This window comes from Mustelus asterias, chromosome 10, assembly GCF_964213995.1.
Source record: "Mustelus asterias chromosome 10, sMusAst1.hap1.1, whole genome shotgun sequence".
Taxonomy (NCBI): domain Eukaryota; kingdom Metazoa; phylum Chordata; class Chondrichthyes; order Carcharhiniformes; family Triakidae; genus Mustelus; species Mustelus asterias.
In genome coordinates, this window is record NC_135810.1 from 124,418,738 (window position 1) to 124,431,779 (window position 13,042).

Consider the following 13,042-nt stretch of genomic DNA (forward strand, 5'->3'; position numbering starts at 1 on the left):
TGTCCCTGAGACATCCAAGTCTCCGTAATGGCCACCACATCACAATTCGAAGCAGCAATCCACGCTCTAAGCTCATCCACTTTATTCACTACACTCCTGGCATTAAAATAGACACATCTCAGACCTTCAGCCTGAGCACTTCCCTTCTCCATCAGTCGTCTAACCTCCCTCTTACCCTGTCTACATTCCTTATCTATTTGCGAGCTAACCTCCTCGCTCTCAGTCCCCTCATTTCGATTCCCTCCCCCCAACCTTTCTAGTTTAAAGTCTCTCCAGTAGCCTTAGCCAACCTTCCCGCCAGGATATTGGTCCCCCTGGGATTCAAGTGCCACCCGTCTTTTTTAAACAGGTCACACCTGCCCCTAAAGAGGTCCCAATGATCCAAGTACCCAAATCCTTGTCCCTTGCTCCAGTCCCTCAGCCACGCATTCATTCTCCACCGATTCCTGTTCTCACTCTCCTGCGGCACAGGCAGCAATCCCGAGATTACTACCTTTGCATTCCTCTTTCTCAGCTGTCTACCTAACTCCCTATATTCTCTTTTCATGACCCCTTCCCTCTTCCTACCTATGTCAGCAGTACCTATATGCATCACGACCTTCGGCTCCTCTCCCTCCCCCTTCAGGATTTCTGGGACTCGACCAGAGACATCCCGGACCCCTGCACCAGGGAGGCAAACCACCATCCGAGAGTCCCGTCTGTGTCCGCAAAAACGCCTATCTGACCCCCTCACCGTAGAGTCCCCAATTAGCACTACCCTCCTTTCCTTACCCTTTTGCACTACTGGGCCAGGCTCAGCTCCAGAGACACTGCCACCGCTGCTTCCCCCAGGTGGGCTGTCCTCCCCAGTAGTACTCAGACAGGAGTACTTATTATTAAGGGGCACATCCACCGGGGTGCTCACCATCAACCGAGCTTTCTCCTTCCTCACTGTTACCCAGTTACCCTCCTCCCGTGGTCCCGGTGTGACCACCTGCCGATAGCTCCTGTCAATGACCTCCTCACTATCCCTAACCCGGCGAAGGTCCTCGAGCTGCAATTCCAGTTCCCTAACATGGTCCCTTAGGAACCGCAGCTCAACACACCCAGCACAGATATGGTCGTCCGGGAGACTAGGAAGTGGAACCTTAGGAAAGTTGTGCAGAAAGAGCCCATTGGGGGTAAAGTGTTAGTGTGGATTGAGGATTGGCTATCTAACAGAAAGCAGAGAGTCGGAATAAATGGGTGCTTTTCCGGTTGGCAATCAGTGACTAGTGGCGTGCCGCAGGGATCGGTGTTGGGGCCTCGACTATTTACCATATACATAGACGATCTGGAGGAGGGGACTGAGTGTAGGGTAACAAAGTTTGCGGATGACACAAAGATGGGTGGGAAAGCAAATTGCGTGGAGGACACAGAGAGTCTGCAGAGAGATTTGGATAGGCTAAGTGAGTGGGCAAGGATCTGGCAGATGGAGTATAACGTTGGTAAGTGTGAGGTTATCCACTTTGGAATGAATAATAGTAAAATGGACTATTATTTAAACGGTGAAAAATTACAACATGCTACTGTGCAGAGGGACCTGGGGGTCCTTGTGCATGAATCACAAAAACTCAGTTTGCAGGTGCAGCAGGTAATCAAGAAAGCAAATGGAATGTTGGCCTTTATCGCGAGAGGGATGGAATGTAAAAGCAGGGAGGTCTTGCTGCAACTGTACAGGGTACTGGTGAGGCCGCACCTAGAGTACTGTGTACAATTTTGGTCCCCTTATTTAAGAAAGGATATATTAGCTTTGGAGGGGGTACAGAGAAGGTTCATCAGGTTGATTCCGGAGATGAGGGGGTTAGCTTATGAGGAGAGATTGAGTAGACTGGGCCTGTAGTCATTGGAGTTTAGAAGGTTGAGGGGAGATCTTATAGAGACATATAAGATAATGAAGGGGCTAGACAGGGTAGAAGCAGCGAGGTTATTTCCACTTACAATGGAAACAAGAACTAGGGGACATAGCCTCAAAATACGGGGGAGTCAATTTAGAACAGAGTTGAGGAGGAACTTCTTCTCCCAGAGCGTAGTGAATCTTTGGAATTCTCTGCCCAATGAAGCAGTAGAGGCTACCTCGTTAAATGTGTTTAAGTCACAGATAGATAGATTTTTAACCCTTAAGGGAATTAAGGGTTATGGGGAGCGGGCGGGTAAGTGGAACTGAACCCACTATCAGATCAGCCATGATCTTATTGAATGATGGAGCAGGCTTGAGGGGCTAGATGGCCTACTCCTGCTCCTATTTCTTATGTTCTTATGTCTATGCCAGTCAAAAAAAGAGAAAAGATAAATTAGCCACTTATTTTAATCCCATTTTCCAGCACCTGATCCGTAGCCTTGCAAGTTACAGCACTTCAGATACAAATCCAGGTACCTTTTTAAAATGACATAAACAGAAAACGCTGGAAGAGAAAATAGTGTTAATGGTTCGAATCTGTATGACTCCTTCAGAGTCAAAGAGAGGTGGTGGATTATATACTGTGTAAGAGATGGCATAGCAACTGGAGCATAGTTGAAGATCAGTGATTGGTAGGAACTCGAGGAGATCACAACAGAGATGTATAGGTGACAAGACCGAGGAAGCATTAATGGAGAAAGTACTAGTAGTTACATAAAGGTAAGATATCAGAACATGTTAATGGGAAAATAAAGGTCAGTGCTCAGTGAAAGCAAAATTAAAAAACAAGTGATAGATGGGAGGGTGGTGGGTGGGGAGATTTGCATCAGGACAAAAATGTTTTGCATATATAAAATCGACCATTACCCTTTCCTGTCACTAAGCTAATTTTGGATCTAACCTGCCCACTTTCCCCTGTATTCCATGAGATCTCACTTTTCTGACCAGTCTGCCATGTGGGACTTTGTCAAATGCCTTACTGAAATCCATGTAGACAATATCCACTGTACTATTCTCATCAATTCTCCTTGTTACTTCCTCAAAAAAAATCTATTAAGTTAGTAGACATGACCTTCCCCTAACAAAACTATGCTGACTGTCCCTGATCAATCCATGCCTTTCTAAATGACAGTTCATCCTGGGTCTCAGAATTGCTTCCGATAATTTGCCTACCGCTGAAGTCTGACTGACTCGTGTATAGGCCAAAAAACTATCACCCACTCCCTTTGTAAATAATTGTATATCGTTTGCAGACCTCCAGTCCTCTGATACCTCACCTGTATCCAGCGAGAATCAGGAAATGATCCTTAGAGCATCCACTATTTCCTCATTGGCTTCCTTCAACAGCCTGGAATACAATCCATCCGGCCCTGGTGATTTATCCACCTGCATGGATGCCAGTCCCTTCAGTACTTCATCTCTCACTATGCTCATTGTATCTAATATTTCACACTTTGTCTCTTTATCAAAAATGTCTGAATGATCCCTCTCTTTAGGGTTTGATAAAGTATTCATTGAGAATCTTGCCCACATCTTCTGAATCAACACACACGTTTCCATGTACATCTCTGATCAGCCCTACCTTTTCCTGAGTTATTTTCTTGCTCTTAATGTGTTGGTGAATCAACTTAGAATTGTGCCTGCCAACATTTTTTTTGTATCCTCTCTTTGCTTTCCCAATTTCCTCCTTTACTTCATTCTGGTACTTTCTATACTCCTATAGGCATTTTAGGAGGACTAACAAGATAGAGGAATACACAATGAATAGTAGAATGTTAGGAAGTAGAGAGGACCAGAGATACCTTTTGGGTGCATGTCCAAAGATCCCTGAAGTCAGCATGACAAGTAGATATGGTGGTTAAGAAGTCATATGGGATGTGATAGCTCTCGAGGGGGTACAGAGGAGGTTCACCAGGATGTGCCTGGGATGGAGCACTTGAGCTATAAGGAGAGACTAGATAGGCTTGGATTGTTTTCTTTAGAGCAGAGAAGGCTAAGTGGGAACATGATTGAGGTGTATAAGATCATGAGGGATATGGACAGGGTGAGTGAGGAGCAGCTGCTCTCCTTGGTTGAGGGTTCTATAATGAGTGGCATAGTTTTAGGGTAAGGGGCAGGAGATTCAGGGATTTGAGAAGAAAATTTTCATCCAGAGGGTAGTGGGAACCTGGAATGTACTGCCTGGGAAGATATTGGAGGCTGGAAACCTTATAACCTTTAAAAGTGTTTGCTCCTCACTCACCCTGTCCATATCCCTTATGATGCCACACCTTGAGTACTGTGTGCAGTTTTGGTCTCCTAGTCTGAGGAAGGACATTCTTACTATTGAGGGAGTCCAGCAAAGGTTCACCAGACTGATTCCTGGAAAGGCAGGACTGACATATGAAGAGAGACTGAATCGACTGGGCTTGTACTCACTGGAATTTAGAAGAATGTGAGAGAATCACATAGAAACATATAAAGTCCTGATGACACTGGGCAGACTAGATGCGGGAAGAATTTTCCCGATGTTGGGGAAATGCAGAATTAAGGATCACAGTCTCAGAATAAGGGGTAAGCCATTCAGAACTGAGATGAAGAAGAACTTCTTTACTCAGAGAGTTGTGAACCTGTGGAATTCTCTCCCACAGAAAGCTGTTGGGGCCAGTTCGTTAGATATGTTCAAGAGGGAGCCAATGTGGCCCTTGTGGCTAAAGGGATCGAGGTATGGGGAGAAAGTGGGATACTGAAAGTGCATGATTAGCCATGCAGGCTCAAAGGGCCAAATGGCCTACTCCTGCACCTATTTTCTATGTTCCTATACTTTTAGGGTCAAGAACAGCCAGATTCTAGAATATGAGATACAATCAAAGAGGAATAGGTGTCCGACTGATTGTACAAGTCAAAAAGAAAGTCAATGATAAAGATGCATTGTACTGTGTCTAGCAGATTATTGATTCTGTGTATAACATTGCAGTAATTTGTTGTCATGACTGCTGAAGTAATGGGGGAAAGGATTGCAGATTGCCTTAAGTTATGATTTTTCAGCTGCTGCTGTAGATATTTCGAACATGTTACAGAATAAAGCAATCTGTGTATTGTATATTTAAAAGGGTTGCAGGTTGCTTTAAGAACTGATCATATGATTTGATAGTGATGTTATTAGGGTGTTACTACAGGCTGCTGTTTTGCTTTTGATCTGTACTCTGCAGAGTGCAGTGCAGCTCTTCATTAAATCTGTTGTTGTTACTTTGGATCCATGTGTAAACCACTTCTTTTGTTAAAACCCACAACCCTTAACATAATTAGGATATTAGAGTATTATACTGCAGTTCCTGACCGTTAATCTCAGTCACATGTCTGCAGAGTTAACACTTCTGGTGCCAGAGCAATTGCAACTGACAATGATTGTTCAGTTAACATTTTACAAGGAAAGGTAGTTAAACTGTTTTAAAGAAGCTGAAAACCTTTTGCCCTTATCCACTGTTTACAAAAGAGTCACGTAGTGGTTTAAGGCTTTGGATAAACCACAGATGAGGCGAGGGCAGAGGAGATTTACCAGGATGTGGGGGCCTGGAATGCGCTGCCAAGTAGGGTGGTGGAGGCAGGCACGCTGACATCGTTTAAGACTTACCTGGATAGTCACATGAGCAGCCTGGGAATGGAGGGATACAAACGATTGGTCTAGTTGGACCAAGGAGCGGCACAGGCTTGGAGGGCCGAAGGGCCTGTTTCCTGTGCTGTACTGTTCTTTGTTCTTTGTTCTTTGATGTTGCCTGGCCTGGAGAGTTATAGTTATGAAGTGAGATTGGATAGATTGGGGTTGTTTTCCTTGGAGCAGAGGAAACTGAGTGGGGACATGAGATGTATTGAGATGTATAAGACTATGAGGGGCATAGACAGAGGAGACAGGGAGAAACTTTTTCCCTTGGTGGAGGGAATCAATGAACAAGGGGCAGGAGGTTCAGAGGGGCTGTGAGGAATTATTTTTTCACCCATAGGGTGGTGGGAGTCTGGAACTCACTGCAGAGACCCTCATAACATTTAAGAAGTTGTGCACTTATGATGCCAAGGCATACAAGACTGTGGACCAAATACTGGAAAATGGGATTAGAATAGTTAGCTGGTTTGTCTTTTGACCGGTGCAAATTCGATGGGCTGAAGGGCATTTTTACTGCTGTAGAGCTCTACGACTCTTATCTCTGCCCCAACTTGAGCTCAAGTAGTCTCCTTTGTTCAATATCGCACTTGGGAAACCAATGGTCAGCGATTTCATATTCCTCAAACATGGTTCATCCTTAAACAATGAAGAACAAACAAGAACAGGCCCTTCGGCCCTCCAAGCCTGCACCAACAATGCGCCCCCCCCCCCCTTCTATCAGGTCACCCCTCAGTGTCCTTTGTTCCAGCGAGAACAAACCAAGTTTCTCCAACCTCTCTTCATAGCTAATACCCTCCATACCAGGCAACATCCTGGTAATTATTTTCTGTAGCCTCTCCAAAGCCTCCACATCCTTCTGGTAGTGTGGCGACCAGAATTGAGCACCATATTCCAAGTGTGGCCTAACTAAGGTTCAAGAAAGCTGCAACATGACTTGCCAATTTTTAAACTCAGTGCCCCGGCCGATGAAGGCAAGCACGTCGTATGCCTTCTTGACTACCTTCTCCACCTGCATTGCCACTTTCAGTGACCTGTGTACCTGTACACCCAGATCCCTCTGTCTATCAATACTCTTAAGGGTTCTGCCATTTACTGTATATTTCCCATGTTTATTAGACCTTACAAAATGCATTACCTCACATTTGTCCGGATTAAACTCCATTTGCCATCTCTCCACCCAAATCTCCAACTGATCTTTATCCTCTGACGGTCCTCATCACTATCCGCAATTCCACCAATGTTTGTGTTGTCTGCAAACTTACTAATCAAACCAGTTACATTTTCCTCCAAATATAAAATATTTAATTACAAACAGTAAAGATCCCAGCACTGATCCCTGAGGAACGCCACTTGTCACAACCCTCATTCAGAAATGCGCCCTTCCACTGCTACCCTCTATCTTCTATGACCGAGTCAGTTCTGTATCCATCTTGCCAGCTCACCTCTGATCCTATGCGACTTCACGTTCTGTATCAGTCTGCCATGAGGGACCTTGTCAAAGTCCATGTAGACGACATCCACTGCCTACCCTCATCAATCATCTTCATCACTTCCTCAAAACATTCGATCAGGTTAAGGAGACACGACCTCCTCTTCACAAAACTACGTTGCCTCTCGCTAATACGTCCACTTATTTCCAAGTGGGAATAAATCCTGTCTCGAAGAATCCTCTCCAATAATTTCCCTACCACTGACGAAAGGCTCACCGGCCTGTAATTACCTGGATTATTCTTGCTACCCTTCTTAAACAAAGGAACAACATTGGCCATTCTCCAATCCTCTGGGACCTCCCCTGTAGCCAGTGAGATGTTGAAGCCTCAAGTTGCTGCAGAGTTCCTTTCTTCAGATCTGTGTTTAACCAAATATTGGCCACAGAATCAAATACTGTCCATGTTTAAATGTCTGTAGTCACGTTTTATTGCATGCATTTATGGCCACTTTCATAAAGTATAGAACATAGAACATTACAGCGCAGTACAGGCCCTTCGGCCCTCAATGTTGCGCCGACCTGTGAAACCAATCTAAAGCCCATCTAACCTACACTGTTCCAATATCATCCATATGTTTATCCAATGACCCTTTAAATGCCCTGAAGAACATAGAACATAGAACAGTACAGCACAGAACAGGCCCTTCGGCCCACGATGTTGTGCCGAGCTTTATCTGAAACCAAGATCAAGCTATCCCACTCCCTATCATCCTGGTGTGCTCCATGTGCCTATCCAATAACCGCTTAAATGTTCCTAAAGTGTCTGACTCCACTATCACTGCAGGCAGTCCATTCCACACCCCAACCACTCTCTGCGTAAAGAACCTACCTCTGATATCCTTCCTATATCTCCCACCATGAACCCTATAGTTATGCCCCCTTGTAATAGCTCCATCCACCCGAGGAAAGAGTCTTTGAACGTTCACTCTATCTATCCCCTTCATCATTTTATAAACCTCTATTAAGTCTCCCCTCAGCCTCCTCCGCTCCAGAGAGAACAGCCCTAGCTCCCTCAACCTTTCCTTATAAGACCTACCCGCAAACCAGGCAGCATCCTGGTAAATCTCCTCTGCACTCTTTCCAGCGCTTCCACATCCTTCTTATAGTGAGTTGACCAGAACTGCACACAATATTCCAAATGTGGTCTCACCAAGGTCCTGTACAGTTGCAGCATAACCCCACGGCTCTTAAACTCCAACCCCCTGTTAATAAAAGCTAACACACTATAGGCCTTCTTCACAGCTCTATCCACTTGAGTGGCAACCTTTAGGGATCTGTGGATATGGACCCCAAGATCTCTCTGTTCCTCCACAGTCTTCAGAACCCTACCTTTGACCCTGTAATCCACATTTAAATTAGTCCTACCAAAATGAATCACCTCACATTTATCAGGGTTAAACTCCATTTGCCATTATTCAGCCCAGCTTTGCATTCTATCTATGTCTCTTTGCAGCCTACAACAGCCCTCCACCTCATCCACTACTCCACCAATCTTGGTGTCATCAGCAAATTTACTGATCCACCCTTCAGCCCCCTCCTCTAAGTCATTAATAAAAATCACAAAGAGCAGAGGACCAAGCACTGATCCCTGTGGCACTCCGCTAGCAACCTGCCTCCAATCCGAAAATTTTCCATCCACCACCACCCTCTGTCTTCGATCAGACAGCCAGTTACCTATCCAATCGGTCAACTTTCCCTCTATCCCACACCTCCTCACTTTCATCATAAGCCGACCATGGGGGACCTTATCAAACGCCTTACTAAAATCCATGTATATGACATCAACACACTTAGTTACCTCCTCAAAAAATTCAATCAAATTTGTGAGGCACGACTTGTCCTTCACGAATCCGTGCTGACTATCCCCAGATTAATCCGCATCTTTCTAAATGGTCGTAAATCCCATCCCTAAGGAGCTTTTCCATCAATTTACCAACCACCGAAGTAAGACTAACCGGTCTATAATTACCAGGGTCATTTCTATTCCCTTTCTTAAACAGAGGAACAACATTCGCCATTCTCCAGTCCTCTGGCACCATCCCCGTGGACAGCGAGGACCCAAAGATCAAAGCCAAAGGCTCTGCAATCTCATCCCTTGCCTCCCAAAGAATCCTAGGATATATTTCATCAGGCCCAGGGGACTTATCGACCTTCAGTTTATTCAAAACTGCCAATACATCCTCCCTCCGAACATCTATTTCCTCCAGCCTATTAGCCTGTAACACCTTCTCTTCCTCAAAAACATGGCCCCTCTCCTTGGTGAACACAATGTTGACGAGTCCACTCAACATCCTCACACTTGTATTGAATGTGACTAAGTGCTACCTAACCAGAGTATTTCCAGTAGTATTTATCATTAATTTTAGTCTGTAATATGGTAGAAAGGGGGAAACACTTAACCAGCCTATTTGTTTTAAATACATGGTTAAAATATAAAGAATAGTCTGCAGAAAATTCTGAAAAACCATTAAAATGTTGTGTTCCTTTAATCCTAAACCCTAATATACTGTGCAGTGCAGAATAGAAATGGCTGACGGGGAAATACAAAGCAATATTTCTGACGGTACTCTGAATCAAAAAGCTCCAGTGCCATTTAACGATCTTTGAACTCCAAACTTTGCAATATTGCCTTGATTAAACTACCAATTAACTCTTGTTATTTCTAATACAACCACTAGTTTCATTTTGAAACTTGGTTTAATAAACTTTTCAAATACATGGAGCACAAAAGCTGTGGTGTACTCTAGTTAAATGATGTAGGATTTAAGATGTGTTGCAGCAGAACATGTCAACTCCTTTATAAGGTATGGTAATTTTAGGTTTTTTCTCAACAACATTTGACTGAAGTACAATATAAACAGTATATTAAGTCACACGTTATAATGTAATGTTTGTATTTTACAATGGATAATTGAAGTCTAACCTGACTTGGCATTAAGAATTATTATTGTCAGAATTTTAATCATTTTCAAAATGACTTTTGATAGGTGAAAACTGACACAGCACTCCGCATGGAACTTTACCAATACATTGCAGGCATTCAAAACAGCAAACTTTGGATTGTAGGTAGATGCCTTCAAGTTGAATTGTAGCCTTTGACTTCCCTCATTGACTGCTCTTATGATGTACTCTTAATGGGAGACCAGCAATTACATCCATCTATCCTCTAATTTATGTACACTGATGCAACTCAAATGATACTTCCATCTTCAATTTGTTCAATTATTGCAATCTCTATTGGTATTTCCTGGCAACCTAATTCAGTCAGCTACTTTTTCTAAGTTCCTCAAGTCTGCTTCCTTTCAGAAATGTGGCACTATGAGAAGTCCTTTCTCAGCAACTATCGGACTCCTCATTTTTTTGCCCAGCCTTCTGCCTAAGATCATTAGCATTTTATCTTCATTTCCTAACTTGGTTCTTTATCCCTCCTACTTTCAGCACCATTTTGTACTGTTGCCCTTGAATTGGTTTCTCAATTCTAAAGAAACTTGATTTGAGCAGCTTTTTAAAAAAAATTGTTGCCTGCATACTATTTATGCACTAATTTAGTTCCACTTAAAAGAATTCTATGAATTTGCCCCTTTTGACGTGTTGCTTTTGTTATTTTCATGCTGGATTCCTTTATGTTAATGTTACAAAATGTCTTGTAAAATATCATGAGTCATTTTGTCCATTTTTGATTCAGCACTGACTGATTTATAGTCCTGATAGTCTGCTCCCCGGATTAGAGTACCTGACGCTGAAATGCCACCCCTACTACCTACCGTGGGAGTTCACCTCTGCTATCCTGACAGAAGTTTATATCCACGCCAATGCGATGTGAAGACTGCACTTGATGAAATGTATATCCCTACAAAAAGCCTCGAGACAAAACATCCTAAGGCCTTGTTCATCGTCACAGGTGACTTCAACCAGGCCAAGCTCAAGAGTGTCCTACCAAAATACCATCAACATGTCTCCTGTCCCACCAAAGGCCCAAACATCCTTGACCACTGCTACATAAACATCAAACATGCCTATGCTTTATTTTCCACTCACACTGTGCTCCTGCTCCCAGCTTACAAGCAAAAACTGAAACAGACGAATCCAATAAAGAAAGTCGTGCAGTATTGGTCTGAGGAATCGGATAATCTCCTTTGGGACTGCTTCGAGTTGGTGGACAGGTCAATTTTCAAGAGCTCAGCAACTAACCTAAACGAGAACACCACTACAGTAATAGACTAAGTGTGTAGAAGACAGAAACCATGGATGAACAGGGACATCCACTCCTACTGAAGTCCAGGTCTGAAACATTCAAGTCAGTTGACCCTGACCTATACAAGAAATCCAAATATGATCCATGGAGAACCATTTGTTTATTTTAAAGTTTATTTATTGGTGTCACAAGTATACTTATATTAATTAATGCTGCAATGAAGTTACTGTGAAAATCCCCCAGTCGCCACACTCTAGCGCCTGTTCAGATACATTGAGGGAGAATTTAGCATGGCTGATGCACCTAACCAGCATGCCTTTTGGACTGAGTGGAAACCGGAGCACCCGGAGGAAACCCACGCAGACACTGGCGAAAATGCAGACCCTGCACAGATGGTGACCCAAGCGGGATTCGAACCCGGATCCCTGGTGCTGTGAGGCAGCAGTGCTAACCACTGTGCTGCCCTGTCAGTGATGCCAAGAGACAATACCAGTCCAAGGATAGAGTCCCAGGCCCGCCGAACACCCATTGATTGTGTCAAGGTCTCCACGACATAACCGGCTACAAGGTAAAGACGAGTATAATTGCTGGCAACAATGTACCCCTCTCCGACGAGCTCAATGCATTCTATGTTTTGAGCAAGTGGTCAGCGAGAGGACGTCACCAGCCCCGACAGCCTCGGTTGAACTGGTATCCGAGGTCACCATCGCAGACGTCAGATTGGCTGCCTTGAAAGTCTATCCAAGGAAAGTGACTGACCCAGATGTAGTCCCTGGATGAACACAGATCCTGCGCAGACCAGCTGGCGGGGTATTCACAGACATCTTTAACCTCTCCTTACTCCAATCTGAGGTTCCGCTCCGCTTCAAGAAGATGAACATCATTCCTGTACCAAAGAAAAGCCAGACAGTATGCCTTAATGACTATTGCCTAGTGGCTCTGACATCCAAATGCTTCGAAAGGTTAGTCATGGCGCACATCAGCTCCGGTCTCCCAGATTGCCTGGATCGCCTATCGCCTCAACAGGTCCACAGCAGGTGCCACTTCCTAGCAGTCAGAAGTCAAAATTCTAGTTGTTTCTGCACTCTCTTCAACCTTTTTTACTGCACATGTCTCCCTCTCACTAGCTTAGAAGGCTGCAATCAATTGTACTTGCTCCAAAATTACATAATGCCCGAGCGAGGATTAATCCTGGTCTGTATACTACCTTGATGTTTTAACCCATTGGTCACTTAACATTAGAGCTAACCCATTTATTTTGATCCTTTTGCTGCTATTTTTCTACTTCACACTTTTTTAGACTAATTAAGTTTTTTTTTCAACCTGTCTTTTGATTCATATCTAAGTTTTTAAACAAAATATACTTCTACTTTTTACCATTATGTTGATTACAGTCATGTTCATATTATAGCTCCAACATTTGGCGTTCTAAGTTCTAGAGGAATCAATAATTGTTGGATTTTCCTTGTTCGTTGAATAATTGGCATGTGTTTGGTTTGTTCCTAGATCACTCCTTCATTTTCATCCGTTCTCTCCCATTTCCTCTCCCACCACCTCCTTCCTTCAAAAAATCTCAATTAATGAAAATCCTTTTTATTTATTACAATGCCAATGGTTAGCTGCTGATGCCCTGTACATCATTCTTGTTTCGAAGCTTGACTTCTAATCTGTTTCTCTAACTTGTGCAATTCAATCAGTAAATAGCATTTGTCTAACTAACAATTTTTAGCCTGTTTCCATCCCTAACATGAGTGCTGTGTTAACCCTCCACCCCCACAATGTTGGACACTGAGGTGCTTG

The 13,042-nt window shown here is 43.7% G+C and overlaps 2 protein-coding genes across 2 annotated transcripts in view; one reads left to right on the forward strand and one right to left on the reverse strand.

Moving 5' to 3' along the window:
* Window positions 1–11,048, forward strand: part of pgm2l1 (phosphoglucomutase 2-like 1) — a 76,605-nt gene extending 65,557 nt beyond the window's left edge. The window contains exon 7 of the mRNA XM_078222624.1: window positions 10,733–11,048. Within this exon, the coding sequence (XP_078078750.1) occupies window positions 10,733–10,742 (10 nt within the window). The 3' untranslated portion in view covers window positions 10,743–11,048. The remainder of the gene's footprint in view (window positions 1–10,732) is intronic.
* The window catches only part of LOC144499965 (interleukin-1 receptor type 2-like), a 1,647,203-nt gene that overhangs the window by 339,829 nt on the left and 1,294,332 nt on the right, over window positions 1–13,042 (reverse strand). The gene's annotated exons all lie outside the window — the stretch shown is intronic.